This window comes from Ooceraea biroi, chromosome 14 (assembly GCF_003672135.1).
Source record: "Ooceraea biroi isolate clonal line C1 chromosome 14, Obir_v5.4, whole genome shotgun sequence".
Lineage (NCBI taxonomy): Eukaryota > Metazoa > Arthropoda > Insecta > Hymenoptera > Formicidae > Ooceraea > Ooceraea biroi.
This window is the reverse complement of record NC_039519.1, coordinates 8,633,761-8,653,669: the sequence shown is the minus strand read 5'-3', so window position 1 is coordinate 8,653,669 and position 19,909 is coordinate 8,633,761. Positions and strand designations below refer to the sequence as shown.

At 33.9% G+C, this 19,909-nt stretch overlaps 3 protein-coding genes across 6 annotated transcripts in view; 1 reads left to right on the top strand and 2 right to left on the bottom strand.

Moving 5' to 3' along the window:
* The window catches only part of LOC105274784, a 29,014-nt gene extending 27,907 nt beyond the window's left edge, over window positions 1-1,107 (bottom strand). For both annotated transcript variants that reach the window (XR_003407414.1, XM_026974801.1), the window contains exon 1: window positions 909-1,107. The gene's annotated coding sequence lies outside the window, so the exon portion shown is untranslated. The remainder of the gene's footprint in view (window positions 1-908) is intronic.
* A 3,579-nt stretch (window positions 1,108-4,686) lies between these two features.
* LOC105274810 (pyridoxal phosphate homeostasis protein) lies at window positions 4,687-12,996 on the top strand. 3 transcript variants are annotated; one of them, XR_003407433.1, is made up of 6 exons: window positions 4,687-4,955; window positions 5,167-5,527; window positions 5,631-5,872; window positions 5,983-6,065; window positions 9,430-9,574; window positions 12,655-12,996. XR_003407433.1 is itself a non-coding variant. In XM_026974901.1 (5 exons), exons 1-4 carry the CDS (start codon window positions 4,884-4,886, stop codon window positions 6,052-6,054), a joined length of 747 nt encoding a protein of 248 aa, XP_026830702.1. In that variant the 5' UTR covers window positions 4,688-4,883; the 3' UTR covers window positions 6,055-6,065; window positions 6,171-6,486. The 3 variants fall into 3 exon arrangements, 2 of the variants coding, with proteins under 2 accessions (XP_026830703.1, XP_026830702.1); XM_026974901.1 differs by lacking the exons at window positions 9,430-9,574; window positions 12,655-12,996 and adding an exon at window positions 6,171-6,486 and having other exon boundaries at window positions 4,688-4,955; XM_026974902.1 differs by lacking the exons at window positions 9,430-9,574; window positions 12,655-12,996 and having other exon boundaries at window positions 5,983-6,486.
* A 337-nt stretch (window positions 12,997-13,333) lies between these two features.
* Window positions 13,334-16,045, bottom strand: LOC105274781 (cuticle protein 76). The gene has a single exon (XM_026974903.1). It carries the CDS (start codon window positions 15,842-15,844, stop codon window positions 15,233-15,235), a length of 612 nt encoding a protein of 203 aa, XP_026830704.1. The 5' UTR covers window positions 15,845-16,045; the 3' UTR covers window positions 13,334-15,232.
* Window positions 16,046-19,909: the final 3,864 nt, after the last annotated feature.

Below are 19,909 nucleotides of genomic sequence, written 5' to 3'. Positions count from 1 at the left end.
CTCATAATCGGAGACTTCCTCTATATTATTTTATTACATCATTATTATTGATTTACTGTATTACAGTTTACTGAATTATCTATTTCGATTTATCTTTGATGCTACGCATCGTTTACTTAACGCTTAATTAGGTATCACATATTCGAGACGTTATCGCGTCTCTTCGTGCGATCTCTACTCACCGATCACGTAAAGCTCTTTTTTCAAATTTGTTTAATTTTCAGAAAAAATAATATTTAAATTAGATTTTTCATTTGACCAACCTAAAGCTTATTAAATTCTCTTCAAGATAACGTATTAAATTTTTAAATTCTGCCTATAGATTTCCTTACATTCGGCAAAATCGATATGGTATCTCATAATCGGGGACTTTCCTCTAATATATTGTGCTTTATACTCGACAGAGTTTCCAAGTCTTCTCATCTCACTTATCGATTATTCTCAGAAAGCGTAGAAACTGTAGGTTAAGTCAGGCAGAAAATTAGCATTTCTCACGCGATGAAGACGATAACTTTCCTCGACAATTTTGTTCGTGGGCGTCTCTGAAACTCCTTTCAACCACATGCAAAGAAATGTAATTCGGAGACGTAATGTCACCAGTTTCAGATCTGGGTATGTCGCGTGTCCATCATCATATTTTGACGCTCATGTTTAATCACGAATAAATGAAAGCAGGAGATCAGCAGCCGGCCTTCTCGCACCTGACGGTATCGAACAAGGTATTCAACCAAAATCGGTCTCGCTTCCTGGTCACACGGACACTTCACCGGTGATTTCAGGAGCAGCAGCAGTGCACAAGATATTCGCGACGCCATGGATGAGCCATGTTTCATCTCTTCAAGAATCGCACAGACTCGGAACGGATACGCGGGAGTACGTACTAAGAGAATAATAAACGTATTACTCACAACTAGACAAATCTCCGAGGATCTCGCTCATGTACGAACGTGAATATATCTACGATATATAAATCGCGAACCGCACAAATTTCGCTCGAGTGTCCGACAGACTCCAGTACATCGTTCGATGGTAGGCAGTCGACTGACTTCAGAAGGCAGTCCAGCAGTGCCGCACGCTTTCCTACTAGGACACGCTAGGGAACTTCTAGGAACTTTCTCCCATACAGCACGAAAACATCTCAGAAATATCTACGATATATAAATCGCGAACCGCACAAATTTCGCTCGAGTGTCCGACAGACTCCAGTACATCGTTCGATGGTAGGCAGTCGACTGACTTCAGAAGGCAGTCGAGCAGTGCCGCACGTTTTCCTACTAGGACACGCTAGGGAACTTCTAGGAACTTTCTCCCATACAGCACGAAAACATCTCAGAAATATCTACGATATATAAATCGCGAACCGCACAAATTTCGCTCGAGTGTCCGACAGACTCCAATACATCGTTCGATGGTAGGCAGTCGACTGACTTCAGAAGGCAGTCGAGCAGTGCCGCACGTTTTCCTACTAGGACACGCTAGGGAACTTCTAGGAACTTTTCTCCCATACAGCACGAAAACATTTCAGAAATATCTACGATATATACAATCGCGAACCGCACAAATTTCGCTCGAGTGTCCGACAGACTCCAATACATCGTTCGATGGTAGGCAGTCGACTGACTTCAGAAGGCAGTCGAGCAGTGCCGCACGTTTTCCTACTAGGACACGCTAGGGAACTTCTAGGAACTTTTCTCCCATACAGCACGAAAACATTTCAGAAATATCTACGATATATAAATCGCGAACCGCACAAATTTCGCTCGAGTGTCCGACAGACTCCAATACATCGTTCGATGGTAGGCAGTCGACTGACTTCAGAAGGCAGTCCAGCAGTGCCGCACGCTCTCCTACTAGGACACGCTAGGGAACTTCTAGGAACTTTTCTCCCATACAGCACGAAAACATTTCAGAAATATCTACGATATATAAATCGCGAACCGCACAAATTTCGCTCGAGTGTCCGACAGACTCCAGTACATCGTTCGATGGTAGGCAGTCGACTGACTTCAGAAGGCAGTCCAGCAGTGCCGCACGCTTTCCTACTAGGACACGCTAGGGAACTTCTAGGAACTTTTCTCCCATACAGCACGAAAACATTTCAGAAATATCTACGATATATAAATCGCGAACCGCACAAATTTCGCTCGAGTGTCCGACAGACTCCAATACATCGTTCGATGGTAGGCAGTCGACTGACTTCAGAAGGCAGTCGAGCAGTGCCGCACGCTTTCCTACTAGGACACGCTAGAGAACTTCTAGGAACTTCTCTCCCATACAGCACGAAAACATTTCAGAAATATTTCAGAAGTATTTCATCTGACAGATGAAAGCATCTCATAAACATTGCAAAATGTTTCTGCAACAGTTATGAGACAACTCCGGAATAGCAAAATGTCCGCGACACTTGCATTCAAAACCTTATAGAAAGGTTGCCGAAAGGCATAGATCAATCTGCAACCTTTCTGAAATATTGCCGAAAGATTATTAAAATAGCTGAAATCTTTTTGATATGTTACTGAAGGTTAATTGAAATAATTTGGAAACTTTCCTATGATGTTGCACACAAATTACAAAGCTCTTATTCAAATCAATTGAAAATACTTCAGAAATTATATTTAAATTTATTATACGAGTATCAGAAGATTGCAAATACTAAAAAGTTATAATCAAAATTATATATAAAATGTATTTATTATTTTTATTGTACGTTTTTATTTAATATTTGCAATCTAATTAATATAATAAATATGCTTAATGAAAAAAATACATAATATATATAAGATGTATATAGATATGCACATACATAGCTAAACCAAGTATTCACCAAGTTTCCCTTTAAAAAGCGTCAATTGTTGGCACATTGACAAAGAGCCATTCTTATATTATATATTTCCCTTTTTCTTCCTCCAAATGGTTGATTAAAAGGAAAGAATTATATAGATGTATAATTCTCTGTTCAACCAACGCTTATATTTGAAAGAAAAAAAGGATACGTGAAGATAATGCATTTTTTTGTCAACCGGTTAGCTTCACTAAAGATCGAATACTTGGTCTAGGTATATATATATATATATATATAATTTTACTTTTTACAATATTAACATTTTTTCAAATTTATTGCACGTGGTAGGTTTTAGAAACATTTCTGTTGCAACATTTCGTATGACATATTGCGGAATCCTTTGAGAAATGTTGCATATGAAATGTGAAATCTTGAAATGGTTTTAAAACCTTCCTGAAAGCTTTCTGTATTAATCGGTGCTGTATGGGAAAGAATTATATAGATATATAATTCTCTGTTCAACCAACGCTTATATTTGAAAGAAAAAAAGGATACGTGAAGATAATGCATTTTTTTGTCAACCGGTTAGCTTCACTAAAGATCGAATACTTGGTCTAGGTATATATATATAATTTTACTTTTTACAATATTAACATTTTTTCAAATTTATTGCACGTGGTAGGTTTTAGAAACATTTCTGTTGCAACATTTCGTATGACATATTGCGGAATCCTTTGAGAAATGTTGCATATGAAATGTGAAATCTTGAAATGGTTTTAAAACCTTCCTGAAAGCTTTCTGTATTAATCGGTGCTGTATGGGAAAGAATTATATAGATATATAATTCTCTGTTCAACCAACGCTTATATTTGAAAGAAAAAAAGGATACGTGAAGATAATGCATTTTTTTGTCAACCGGTTAGCTTCACTAAAGATCGAATACTTGGTCTAGGTATATATATATAATTTTACTTTTTACAATATTCACATTTTTTCAAATTTATTGCACATGGTAGGTTTTAGAAACATTTCTGTTGCAACATTTCATATGACATATTGCGGAATCCTTTGAGAAATGTTGCATATGAAATGTGAAATCTTGAAATGGTTTTAAAACCTTCCTGAAAGCTTTCTGTATTAATCGGTGCTGTATGGGAAAGAATTATATAGATATATAATTCTCTGTTCAACCAACGCTTATATTTGAAAGAAAAAAAGGATACGTGAAGATAACGCATTTTTTTGTCAACCGGTTAGCTTCACTAAAGATCGAATACTTGGTCTAGGTATATATATATAATTTTACTTTTTACAATATTAACATTTTTTCAAATTTATTGCACGTGGTAGGTTTTAGAAACATTTCTGTTGCAACATTTCGTATGACATATTGCGGAATCCTTTGAGAAATGTTGCATATGAAATGTGAAATCTTGAAATGGTTTTAAAACCTTCCTGAAAGCTTTCTGTATTAATCGGTGCTGTATGGGAAAGAATTATATAGATATATAATTCTCTGTTCAACCAACGCTTATATTTGAAAGAAAAAAAGGATACGTGAAGATAACGCATTTTTTTGTCAACCGGTTAGCTTCACTAAAGATCGAATACTTGGTCTAGGTATATATATATAATTTTACTTTTTACAATATTAACATTTTTTCAAATTTATTGCACGTGGTAGGTTTTAGAAACATTTCTGTTGCAACATTTCGTATGACATATTGCGGAATCCTTTGAGAAATGTTGCATATGAAATGTGAAATCTTGAAATGGTTTTAAAACCTTCCTGAAAGCTTTCTGTATTAATCGGTGCTGTATGGGCTACAACCAATCTACCATAGATTACATAAAATTGTGAACTGCAGTGATCTTTTGCCTTTCCTCCAGAGGTCTCTATAATCCGTTTGACTCTTGACACGCGAGACGAGCAGCTGATCTAGCTGATCGGAGAAGATTCGGTAGAATGAAAAATGATATTATGCGCGGAAAGTGACAGACGCATCCCTGGCAACAAATAAAAAGGGTGGAAATTCAGATTACTTTAAAAATAAGGAAAACAAAGTAGTGTGCGCATTTAATTACCGATACAGGAAACAACATGGTAGAAGTGGCAGCAAATTTGAAATCGATCTATGATAAAATACTACAAGCTGCTGCAAAAAGAGTATCGGTATATACTATATAAATAGAGAAATATATATACTATATAAATACTATATAAATAGAGAAATATATATATTTCTCTATTTAGCGTTTACTATTAATGAAACATGTACATTTAATATTTATAAAAAAATACTTATAAAACTTTTGGATTTGGAGAATTAACGTAAAGGTTAAGTCATACAAAATCAAGAAATCATTCCAATCGTTCTCTGCAGGAACATCGATATTACGAGCCACGACTGGTAGCTGTAAGCAAATTGCAATCCCCGGAATTGATATTATCCGCATATCAAGCTGGTCAAAGGCACTTTGGCGAGAACTATGTGAATGAATTACTGGATAAGGCCTGCAATCCACAGATTCTTGAAACGTGCAAGGAGATTCGCTGGCACTTCATAGGCAACCTACAGAGGAACAAGGTCAACAAGGTTCTAAATGTGCCAAATTTATTCGTGATAGAAACGGTGAGCAATGACAAACTTGCAAGTGCGCTTAACAATTCGTGGCCAAAGTTTCGGAAGAACGAGGACAGCAAGTTGAATATCATGGTACAAGTCAACACGAGTCAAGAGGAAGGTAAGGACACTTGTCAAATTTAATATTTCATATTTGTCAAATGATAGCATTTTAATTTTAACTCGCAAGATAATTTGCTAATTCTACATATAAATGATTGCAGAGAAGAATGGCTGTGACATTGTAGAGGTGTCGACTCTCGTCAAGTATATTCTAGATAACTGTCCACATTTGAAATTTCTGGGCCTCATGACAATAGGAATGTTTGGATATAATGTCGCAGATGGACCGAATCCTGATTTCCTTCGTTTGATAAGTTGTAGAGAGAAAATATGCAAAGAATTGAACATGGACATTAAAAATATCGAATTGTCAATGGGAATGTCTAATGATTATGAGCATGCAGTGAGTTTTGGATACAATATAATTATGAATAGAGTTGCATATTTTTAACATTTACATATTTTAAGTAACATGTATATTATATGACGTTATGTATATATTTTCTGTTATAGATTGAGCTTGGCAGTACAAATGTAAGAGTGGGGAGCGCCATTTTTGGCAGTAGACCGCAAAAAACTACTTGAAGAAATATAATGTAAGTGATTTAAGACAATATTAATTTATAACGATATTGATCGTTATAAATTACATCAGTAATCTTACAATGTACATATATTTATGTACCTTCTTTTATATTCAGATAAAAGTTCCGTTGAATCTTCTCTGTCTGGATATTCAAATGATATTCAAACAGTTGATGTGTTGCATATAATACCTTTCCATGTATGACACGTACATAAATTATGATTATAAATGTGATAAAAGTTATATATATATAGGGGATAAATAGAGTATATATACGTGTTAAAATGTATAAATATTAAATATTAAAATTATTTGTTATATATTATATCAGTACTTGTATTATAAGCTCTTATAACAAAGCATATGTATGTTTTAATACTGATAAATATATAAAAGTAACTTGTTAATAAAGCATATATCAATTATATGTATATACGACAATAATACTATATACTTAGACATAATCAATTATTTATAACATATTAGATAATTTTAAAACATTAATACGTTTAATAGGTATGAAGTTATAAAAATAATAACATTAGTGTCTATATTCTTTCTATTTTAAGTTTTGATATATGAAAAAATTTCTGGCTTCATATTTCCTAATCGTAACTGTTTCGTTGTTGCTTTTTTCTGTTTTTATCTAACATCTCCAACATGTGATTAGAATATAAATTCTAATCGCCTATCCTTTAGATCAAGGTACCTGATCACTACGAATTCACTACATGAATTTTAAGCAGTTATCTTTTATTACTCTTTTTCCGTGGTTTATAAATATTATATTGCGGTTCACAAATATTACGAAATTACCCAAATACATATAAATTTGGAAGGTCTTGTGTAATTTATTGTATATATAAAGTTGATATGAGGAAAGGGCGTGGTCCAGTTCCAATCCTCAGCCTCATTATGTCCCACACATGTGGGTCACCTTCACCGTTTCTTTTCGTTTTGTTCTTTAACAGGAGCATGGTTCAAATACGCATGTTGCGCAAGGTCATGAGTTGTGTAAGTTATCGCTCTCTCAAAACTTATGGGAGTTCTGTCTCGCTTTCTTTTTCGCAAAATCGCCATAATCGATCGATCGTAACAAATGTTCCATACAAAAAAGTTAAAAGTATGCAATAATTGAAAAAGTTTAAAACAATAGCATTTTGTCAAAAATTTTATAGTGCCATTTTTGATTTCTGAAACTATCACAAATATCGGATTGCATTTTTGCGAAGACTATCCACACGGCTTTTCCGGCCCGATCTACCATATATGGGAAATCATAAAGAAAATAGCTCCGCCATATGCAATTTAACGCATCCCCAAATGATTTTACATTCTTCAATATAAAACGATTTTTTAATCTGTTTTAACATTTAATCTGCTTTAGATAAACTTTTGTTAATTACTAATAATTGTTTGTTAATAATAAATTATTGATGAGCACCAAAACACACGAATTAAGAATACAATTCCGTAGATAAAAAGCTCGGATTTAATTTTTTTTAAATACATTTAGCGTACGAAATCGCATAAAACATGACAAAGTGCGTAAAATAACGTATCTCTAAAGAAGAATATTTAATCAAATACGTCTTGCATACAATCGTAACATTTTAAATCGATAATTGTTCGCAAGAAAAAGAAATTTTCCAATTTACACTGAATCACAATTAAATTAAGATTCTAAACCAGACCAGCTTCAAATTAATTGATCAAATCGATGTAATTTAAAATTGAAAAGACATTTTCCAGGCTCTCTGTGTGTTTCCGTTACACGCGTCTTCGCACATGACGTAGTAACAACTAACGAGTTTGGCTAGATAACTCGCATTTATAACATGCGTCAATTAAAAGACAGCGGTGCAACTTGATAGAAGTTTGCGTCAGACAATCGTAAGCATAGTAGAGATTGTAATATATGATGCAATATTCATAACATAAAGCGCGAGAAATATGTTACACATTGTAGTTTTACATAAATTACAAAGTCGCATGAGAAATATCAAGCGTATGTTTTAGTATGCAAAAGTACGTATAAATAAATTTATATCACAATATATAATACTTTTAATTAATTATTTAATAACAGAAGATATATAAATTGTTTATTGTGTTATAGTGTGTCGGGGTATGTACATGCAGGTGTGGATTGTTATTCTAAGTTACATTTTTATACATTAAATTACTTAAAGTTAATTAAACATGAAACAACATTATAATAAATGCACATAGAACACCGATCATTGAAAAAATTTTAATTGTTTGAAAAAATAGCAACTTAAGAAGTGATAAAACTTAAATACCAATCTATCGATCGATCAATCGAGTGCCCTCATAAATGCAAACTTGTTTTTTAAATTCAAGTTTTAATTGTGATTAATTCAATTTAATTGAATCTAAATCTGCTTTCTATTGTGTGGCCTTGAATTTGAATTGCTACCAAGTGCAAACTGCGCCCGTTATGTGTGACCATCTTTTCTTTCCATTTCATTTACAAAATTTAAAAGAATTTCTTCGACATATTGTCATTATCTAACTAATACTTCGCTATGAAACAATGAAACCGTATATCTTACAAAATTGTGATTGAATGAAAAGGAATGTGAAAACTACTTTGCATTGTTTGATAAATAAATGAATAAACTATGTCATATTAACTAAAAAAAAACGGAAACGCACATGTTTTCTTCTTTGCAAGGTCATTAAAGATTTGCAATTTATCTAACAGGATGTAATACATTTACAACTATGTGATGCAATAATACCTTACTATGAACATAGAGTCGCTAAGTATGCATATACACGGCACCGAGTTTTTGGGAAAAAATGCACGAAGTACTAGACAGGTTTGCCGCAGCATGCGTATAAATAGGCTGTTAGATGCTAGACAGAGCATTCAATTCGTTCCTCGTGCTTCAACGGGAAATAGAATACAAGGCATCATGTTCAAAGTAAGTTTTCTTCGGAGCAAGCAGAAATCTGCGCAAGATTATTATTTGTTACATTTATTTATAAGACTTGATGGAAGACTGACACTTTCAGTTTCTCTTTCGCGTATCTTGAATTGCTGTCGCATATCATTTGCATTATTGTCGTTTTACCTACGGAAACAAAGATTACTGTAACTTATGCATCATACAATTATTAATCCTCATTTAAATTAAACCTAATGCTAATTTAATTTCAAGAAAAATACACGCGTGTTATGACGCTTTTGCGATATGTAGACTGGACACAAATTGACGCAAGTAAAACCAGGATTTTAATTTATTGATTCATTTATTAATTTATATAAACTTCAAACATAATTAATATATATATTAATTAAACGATTTTAGATTTTAAAAACGTATGATGTATTTATCTGCTTGCAGTTCTTGGTACTCTGTTGCCTTCTGGTCGTCGTCCATGGTGGCTGGATTGCTCCTGCGCCTCTTGTGAAAAAAATTGCAATTGCACCTGCTCCTGTTGCAGTGAAAATTGCTCCTCTTGAAATAAAAAGTGTTCCCCTCATTAAAGGTACGAGCACTTTTTTATATATGAAAAAATAAAAACATTGCGGAACATATCGCGTAATAGTTTAAGGGGGGAACCTGCTTTAGAACGTTGAAAATAAGGTATAATTTTACGAATTTGTTTGGAGAAACTGTACAGCGGATCATTATGAAACTTTGATGCATTTATTAGTACATGTTTAAAGATAAAAAAATTATTTTTTTATTTGAATATATCGCCCGTAGAGGTCGTCCTGGAGGCATCTTAGTGCAGCCGGCATTGTAAATTGGTGAGCATTCTCCTGCCTCCAAATTTCATCCAAACTGAAAAATTGAAATATTTTCTCGTTATTTATGACTTCCCATCGTCGATGAACCTTTAATATTCATAAAAACATTAAGTTAAACAATTACTTTTGCATGAAAAAGTTCAACAACTTTGCCTAAAAATCGTACTTTTGTGTTCTAAGCTCCACCATTTTGGCACTTTTCAACTTTTTTCTTCTCTCTTTGGTTCATCGACGATGGGAATTCATAAATAACGAGAAGATATTTCAATTTTTCAGTTTGGACGAAATTTGGAGGCAGGAGAATGCTCACCAATTTGCAATGCCGGCGACGCGGCTGCACTAAGTTTCTCCAGGACGACCTCTACAAGCGATACATTCAAATCAAAACATAATTTTTTTTATCTTCAAACATGTACTAATAAATGCATAAACCTTTGATGCATTTATTAGTACATGTTTAAAGACAAAAAAATTATTTTTGATTTGAATATATCGCCCGTAGAGGTCGTCCTGGAGGCATCTTAGTGCAGCCGGCATTGTAAATTGGTGAGCATTCTCCTGCCTCCAAATTTCATCCAAACTGAAAAATTGAAATATTTTCTCGTTATTTATGAATTCCCATCGTCGATGAACCTTTAATATTCATAAAAACATTAAGTTAAACAATTACTTTTGCATGAAAAAGTTCAACAACTTTGCCTAAAAATCGTACTTTTGTGTTCTAAGCTCCACCATTTTGGCACTTTTCAACTTTTTTCTTCTCTCTTTGGTTCATCGACGATGGGAATTCATAAATAACGAGAACATATTTCAATTTTTCAGTTTGGACGAAATTTGGAGGCAGGAGAATGCTCACCAATTTGCAATGCCGGCGACGCGGCTGCACTAAGTTTCTCCAGGACGACCTCTACAAGCGATACATTCAAATCAAAAAATAATTTTTTTTATCTTCAAACATGTACTAATAAATGCATAAAACTTTGATGCATTTATTAGTGCATGTTTAAAGACAAAAAAATTATTTTTGATTTGAATATATCGCCCGTAGAGGTCGTCCTGGAGGCATCTTAGTGCAGCCGGCATTGTAAATTGGTGAGCATTCTCCTGCCTCCAAATTTCATCCAAACTGAAAAATTGAAATATTTTCTCGTTATTTATGAATTCCCATCGTCGATGAACCTTTAATATTCATAAAAACATTAAGTTAAACAATTACTTTTGCATGAAAAAGTTCAACAACTTTGCCTAAAAATCGTACTTTTGTGTTCTAAGCTCCACCATTTTGGCACTTTTCAACTTTTTTCTTCTCTCTTTGGTTCATCGACGATGGGAATTCATAAATAACGAGAACATATTTCAATTTTTCAGTTTGGACGAAATTTGGAGGCAGGAGAATGCTCACCAATTTGCAATGCCGGCGACGCGGCTGCACTAAGTTTCTCCAGGACGACCTCTACAAGCGATACATTCAAATCAAAAAATAATTTTTTTTATCTTCAAACATGTACTAATAAATGCATAAAACTTTGATGCATTTATTAGTGCATGTTTAAAGACAAAAAAATTATTTTTGATTTGAATATATCGCCCGTAGAGGTCGTCCTGGAGGCATCTTAGTGCAGCCGGCATTGTAAATTGGTGAGCATTCTCCTGCCTTCAAATTTCATCCAAACTGAAAAATTGAAATATTTTCGCGTTATTTATGACTTCCCATCGTCGATGAACCTTTAATATTCATAAAAACATTAAGTTAAACAATTACTTTTGCATGAAAAAGTTCAACAACTTTGCCTAAAAATCGTACTTTTGTGTTCTAAGCTCCACCATTTTGGCACTTTTCAACTTTTTTCTTCTCTCTTTGGTTCATCGACGATGGGAATTCATAAATAACGAGAAGATATTTCAATTTTTCAGTTTGGACGAAATTTGGAGGTAGGAGAATGCTCACCAATTTGCAATGCCGGCGACGCGGCTGCACTAAGATTTCTCCAGGACGACCTCTGCAAGCGATATATTCAAATCAAAAAAATTATTTTTTGATTTGACTATATCGCCCGTAGAGGTCGTCCTGGAGGCATCTTAGTGCAGCCGGCATTGTAAATTGGTGAGCATTCTCCTGCCTCCAAATTTCATCCAAACTGAAAAATTGAAATATTTTCTCGTTATTTATGAATTCCCATCGTCGATGAACCTTTAATATTCATAAAAACATTAAGTTAAACAATTACTTTTGCATGAAAAAGTTCAACAACTTTGCCTAAAAATCGTACTTTTGTGTTCTAAGCTCCACCATTTTGGCACTTTTCAACTTTTTTCTTCTCTCTTTGGTTCATCGACGATGGGAATTCATAAATAACGAGAAGATATTTCAATTTTTCAGTTTGGACGAAATTTAGAGGCAGGAGAATGCTCACCAATTTACAATGCCGGCTGCACTAAGATGCCTCCAGGACGACCTCTGCAAGCGATATATTCAAATCAAAAATAATTTTTTTATCTTTAAACATGTACTAATAAATGCATCAAAGTTTTATAATGATCCGCTGTACAGTTTCTCCAAAAACAATTCGTAAAATATACCTTATGTTCAGCGTTCTAAAGCAGGCTCCCCCCTTAAGAGAACAAACGAGACACAATATCGTTCTAACAATTTTGCAACTGCGGCTACCCAATTCTAGACGAAACTTTGATATTCCTTTAGTAGGACTAATATTTCTCTGAATAATTGGCTGCAAAAAAGATACAAGTTTGTTTCTTCGTTCTCCTTCTTCTCTTCCATTTCTAAAACCTGGCATTCATGGAAATTCTGTTGCAGCGCCGTTGACGTGGACCGTTGCCGAGCCCAAAGCTGTCGGATGGAACGGAGGATGGGGTGATGACAATCTTGGATGGAATGGGGGATGGAATGGCGGACTTAAGCTTTAGGTTGAATCTTACGCTGAATGAGGTGTAAAACATGCCGTCACCAGCAATCTCCCGTCTCACACACAGAACACACCCTTTTTACTTTTGTACATAATTCACTGACACGTCTCGTACGTAGTTTCCTAAATGTCAAATTCATGAAATCCTGTCAAAACATTCCCTCGCGCAAATATTTCCCTCCAAATTCTAGAAATTATTCGATACGAATCAATAAAATCCCGTAAATAAAAAACTTGGGCTTCATTTTTTTTAAATAAGTTTCCCCACTTCACCTAATTTTTTTTATCGCAAATTTCTTCAAAAAGCAAAAATTAATTCATAGGCATTTCTTACAGAATATAGCATAATTTCTATTACGTCTTATCTATAATTCGCAACTGATTTAAACAGATTAATCAAGAAATAGATCCGTAGTAAATACTTAGAAAAGCTAGACGCGATTATACCTTGATAATAAGAGACGATTGCATAATCATCGCGAAATATTGCTAATTTATCATGAATATCTAAGAAATAGTATCAGAAACACTCGAATATAAATGATAAAATAAATAAATGAGAGATATGTCTATTTATTTATAAATTTATTTAAGAAGTAATAAGTGGTAACGAGTCTGAGGAATATTAATTCAAGGAGTAAGGTATATATATACTCTAGTATTTTATATATGCGTATGTTCAGAAACACTCGAATATAAATGATAAAATAAATAAATGAGAGAATATGTCTATTTATTTATAAATTTATTTAAGAAGTAATAAGTGGTAACGAGTCTGAGGAATATTAATTCAAGGAGTAAGGTATATATATACTCTAGTATTTTATATATGCGTATGTTCAGAAACACTCGAATATAAATGATAAAATAAATAAATGAGAGAATATGTCTATTTATTTATAAATTTATTTAAGAAGTAATAAGTGGTAACGAGTCTGAGGAATATTAATTCAAGGAGTAAGGTATATATATACTCTAGTATTTTATATATGCGTATGTTCAGAAACACTCGAATATAAATGATAAAATAAATAAATGAGAGAATATGTCTATTTATTTATAAATTTATTTAAGAAGTAATAAGTGGTAACGAGTCTGAGGAATATTAATTCAAGGAGTAAGATATATATATACTCTAGTATTTTATATATGCGTATGTTCAGAAACACTCGAATATAAATGATAAAATAAATAAATGAGAGAATATGTCTATTTATTTATAAATTTATTTAAGAAGTAATAAGTGGTAACGAGTCTGAGGAATATTAATTCAAGGAGTAAGGTATATATATACTCTAGTATTTTATATATGCGTATGTTCAGAAACACTCGAATATAAATGATAAAATAAATAAATGAGAGAATATGTCTATTTATTTATAAATTTATTTAAGAAGTAATAAGTGGTAACGAGTCTGAGGAATATTAATTCAAGGAGTAAGATATATATATACTCTAGTATTTTATATATGCGTATGTTCAGAAACACTCGAATATAAATGATAAAATAAATAAATGAGAGAATATGTCTATTTATTTATAAATTTATTTAAGAAGTAATAAGTGGTAACGAGTCTGAGGAATATTAATTCAAGGAGTAAGGTATATATATACTCTAGTATTTTATATATGCGTATGTTCAGAAACACTCGAATATAAATGATAAAATAAATAAATGAGAGAATATGTCTATTTATTTATAAATTTATTTAAGAAGTAATAAGTGGTAACGAGTCTGAGGAATATTAATTCAAGGAGTAAGGTATATATATACTCTAGTATTTTATATATGCGTATGTTCAGAAACACTCGAATATAAATGATAAAATAAATAAATGAGAGAATATGTCTATTTATTTATAAATTTATTTAAGAAGTAATAAGTGGTAACGAGTCTGAGGAATATTAATTCAAGGAGTAAGGTATATATATACTCTAGTATTTTATATATGCGTATGTTCAGAAACACTCGAATATAAATGATAAAATAAATAAATGAGAGAATATGTCTATTTATTTATAAATTTATTTAAGAAGTAATAAGTGGTAACGAGTCTGAGGAATATTAATTCAAGGAGTAAGGTATATATATACTCTAGTATTTTATATATGCGTATGTTCAGAAACACTCGAATATAAATGATAAAATAAATAAATGAGAGAATATGTCTATTTATTTATAAATTTATTTAAGAAGTAATAAGTGGTAACGAGTCTGAGGAATATTAATTCAAGGAGTAAGGTATATATATACTCTAGTATTTTATATATGCGTATGTTCAGAAACACTCGAATATAAATGATAAAATAAATAAATGAGAGAATATGTCTATTTATTTATAAATTTATTTAAGAAGTAATAAGTGGTAACGAGTCTGAGGAATATTAATTTAAGGAGTAAGATATATATATATACTCTAGTATTTTATATATGCGTATGTTCGTGTGTGTGTGACATGATGTGTTCATTTAGTAAGAGTAGGCGATTCCGATGGGGCTGCTGTAACTCATGTGGGAGACTTCGACGGCCGGCGAGTAGGCGACTCCGAGAGCGGCCGGAGCGGCGTGCACCGCCGGCACGGCGGCTGCGGCGTACGCCAGCGGGGTGGCCGGATGAGCGAGGTGCGCGTACGCGTACGCCGGATTGCTCACGCGAATGTCAGTCTTGCTGGAGCTGGAGAAGGGCGTGTCGATGGTCTTGGTCTGCGTGGCCACCTGCGCCAAGTTGCCGTGGCTGCGCAAAATGTTGTCGGACGTCGACGTGATCGCGTGGGGTTGCACGTGCGCGATCGGCGCGACCTGGTACTGCAGGGCGGATGGCACTCCGACGTAGCCGGCGTTGGCCGCGGCGAACGCGCAGGCGATCAGGAACAGCTGAAAGAATCCCTCTTCAATATATCGATCTTGAATTTTAGAACGACGCACAGTGCGGAATTTCCGCTGAGACGTGGCCACAAATCGAGGAGTCGTCAGATTCGCACGAAACTTGGCAGACTTATGTTTTCGAGGTTGCCGGTCACGAATCCAATATGTAAATTTGCAAAAACAAAATGGCGGTCTTAATATAGTGTAGCGAACCATGGAATACTCGTCAATATCGATATCAATGAATGTTCGGGGTTGCCGATTACGAATCAGATTCGAGAATGTCTGGAAAAATAATGTTAGACTTAATAATGGTGCAGGGTAGAGTTTATTTTTATAAGTTTAAAAAAAATACAAAATGTTTTATACAAAAATTTCATGGTACAAATGTCTCTATTTAATGACGTCAATAAAAATTTTTTATGTAAACAATTATTTTTCAAAAATTTTATTAACTTCATTAAATACGGGCGTTTTTACCATGAAACTTTTGTATAAAACATTTTTTGATATTCCGAATACTTTTCGAGATATATCGAGAAAAGTAATAAGGTGGTTGTAATAACTTTATAACAAGAGTAGCAGATAGTAGCAGCTAATTATTGTGAATCTTAGTTGCTAATAGTATAGACTACAAGATGAAAAAGAAAAGAACGCGGGATCTAGCGGGATCTGCAACTAAAGTCTACACGAAGTAAATATTAATTTAGGAAAATATAAACTTTGTCGGACTATCGTTACGTGTCGTAAAACAAACACGACAAGCGTTATTTCAAAAATGTAAATAAGAAAAATCTTCTACGATCCTCCAGGAAGAGCATCCATTTTGCAAAACTTGATTATCACTTTTATTTACAAAGTTATTAACGCTCAAAGTTCAATGAAAATATTCACGCAATGCGCGAGAAACGTGTGTCGCCCATAAAGGCCTACTTTCAACTGACACACCTGCTCGACTTAAAATACTAGGGGACTAAGGGCAACGGGATTCTATCCAGGGAACAGTCCTTTATCGATTCTCAAGGACAATAGACCCTAACTCGAAACTTCATTTTTCGATTTTTGACAAAATTCCCCACTGTGCGACGCGTTTTCAAATTATTCTGCAAACTGAATAATAAGAAATCAAAATTTGAAAGTCCACAGCTAGCAATACTCGATTGTACGTACCTTAGCCGCCATTGTGTTGGTTGGAGAAGGTTTTTGCGAGGACTTTATCGCTTGTCTGCCGAAATACGAATGCTACCATCAGTGACAATCGGTACTTTTATACTTGGCGGACAAACGACGAGCCTCGAAGTCTTTCGGTGTTCACACTGGTGGGGGAGGTATAGTGTCAAGGATAAATTTAAGATTGCGCCATTATGTCGAATGTCTTACTCCCCATTAGACACTCTCTTCCGATAATTCTTCAATATATCGCTATTACCCCAGCAAACACAAAATATAACTATTATATAACACAGAAGTAACGCGTAACACAACAACTGTTATATGTTGTTAATGTTGAGGTTGCATAATTTACTTTGTAACTGCAATATAACTGCGTTATAAAACTGTTATATTGCTCTGTTATACACTGGTTATAATAACATAACAGTAATATAACTGAAAGATGCGATGTTATATAACTAATATTCGCATATTATGTCTATGTTATATATCATTTTTAACATTCAGATGTCGAGTTGTCCGGTAGATGGCTTCGTTTCTCGCATGCAAAATATAATACAAAACATATACAGGGTGTCCCGGGTTTTAACCGACAAACCGCGGGAGCATATTCTACTAGTGGAAATAAGAAAAAATTCTTGTATCGAGTTTGCTTAGAAATGCTTCATTACAAAGTTATAAACCAATATTGAAAAGAAATATGAGATAAGTAACAACGGATTTTTTCACAAAAATAAAAATTATCTACGCAATGATTTAGTGACGCATTTCAAAATGTTGTCCTTGCGCATCGATACAAGCTAGACATCGACGTAGTACAGAATTTGTTACGGTACGACATTCCTGACAATTTTGTTGCATCTCAGTAACTGAATTAGTAATTCGTTGCTTTAAATCTTCAAGCGAGATTACTTCTGTACTGTAAACTTTATTTTTTAAACTTGCCCATAAATAAAAATCAAGAGGCGTAAGATCTGGTGATCGAGCCGGCCAAGAAATTCTTCCACCACGTCCAATCCAGCGATCAGGAAACGATTCGTTGAGTATGTTCCGTGCAAATGAAGGTCAACATATTCTGTATGGTTGAATTTGTTTTTTTACAAGCTACATCATTTCGCTAAGGAAAATATACCATCTCATTTAAAAAAATGTTGATGACCTTGATATCTTGTGAAAGGTCACATTAAAAAAATAATTTTCTTACCAGAGTACTAGTCTCTTTGAATCGAACAATTTTCGTCCTTTGACTTTTTTCATATCATCAAAGGAAGCAGAGATATTCTAAGTGCTACAGTTAGAGGAAACACCCTGTATACAGGGTGTCCCGAGTTTTAACCGACAAATTGCGGGAGCATATTCTACTAGTGGAAATAAGAAAAAATTCTTATATCGAGTTTGCTTAGAAATGCTTCATTACAAAGTTATAAACCAATATTGAAAAGAAATATGAGATAAGTAACAACGGATGTTTTCACAAAAATAAAAATTATCTACGCAATGATTTAGTGACGCATTTCAAAATGTTGTCCTTGCGCATCGATACAAGCTAGACATCGACGTAGTACAGAATTTGTTACAGTACGACATTCCTGAAAATTTGGTTGCATCTCAGTAACTGAATTAGTAATTCGTTGCTTTAAATCTTCAAGCGAGATTACTTCTGTACTGTAAACTTTATTTTTTAAACTTGCCCATAAATAAAAATCAAGAGGCGTAAGATCTGGTGATCGAGCCGGCCAAGAAATTCTTCCACCACGTCCAATCCAGCGATCAGGAAACGATTCGTTGAGTATGTTCCGTGCAAATGAAGGTCAACATATTCTGTATGGTTGAATTTGTTTTTTTACAAGCTACATCATTTCGCTAAGGAAAATATACCATCTCGTTTAAAAAAATGTTGATGACCTTGATATCTTGTGAAAGGTCACATTAAAAAAATAATTTTCTTACCAGAGTACTAGTCTCTTTGAATCGAACAATTTTCGTCCTTTGACTTTTTTCATATCATCAAAGGAAGCAGAGATATTCTAAGTGCTACAGTTTAGAGGAAACACCCTGTATACAGGGTGTCCCGGGTTTTAACCGACAAATTGCGGGAGCATATTCTACTAGTGGAAATAAGAAAAAATTCTTGTATCGAGTTTGCTTAGAAATGCTTCATTACAAAGTTATAAACCAATATTGAAAAGAAATATGAGATAAGTAACAACGGATTTTTTCACAAAATAAAAATTATCTACGCAATGATTTAGTGACGCATTTCAAAATGTTGTCCTTGCGCATCGATACAAGCTAGACATCGACGTAGTACAGAATTTGTTACGGTACGACATTCCTGAAAATTTGGTTGCATCTCAGTAACTGAATTAGTAATTCGTTGCTTTAAATCTTCAAGCGAGATTACTTCTGTACTGTAAACTTTATTTTTTAAACTTGCCCATAAATAAAAATCAAGAGGCGTAAGATCTGGTGATCGAGCCGGCCAAGAAATTCTTCCACCACGTCCAACCCAGCGATCAGGAAACGATTCGTTGAGTATGTTCCGTGCAAATGAAGGTCAACATATTCTGTATGGTTGAATTTGTTTTTTTACAAGCTACATCATTTCGCTAAGGAAAATATACCATCTCGTTCAAAAAAATGTTCATGACCTTGATATCTTGTGAAAGGTCACATTAAAAAAATAATTTTCTTACCAGAGTACTAGTCTCTTTGAATCGAACAATTTTCGTCCTTTGACTTTTTTCATATCATCAAAGGAAGCAGAGATATTCTAAGTGCTACAGTTAGAGGAAACACCCTGTATACAGGGTGTCCCGGGTTTTAACCGACAAATTGCGGGAGCATATTCTACTAGTGGAAATAAGAAAAAATTCTTGTATCGAGTTTGCTTAGAAATGCTTCATTACAAAGTTATAAACCAATATTGAAAAGAAATATGAGATAAGTAACAACGGATGTTTTCACAAAAATAAAAATTATCTACGCGATGATTTAGTGACGCATTTCAAAATGTTGTCCTTGCGCATCGATACAAGCTAGACATCGACGTAGTACAGAATTTGTTACGGTACGACATTCCTGAAAATTTGGTTGCATCTCAGTAAC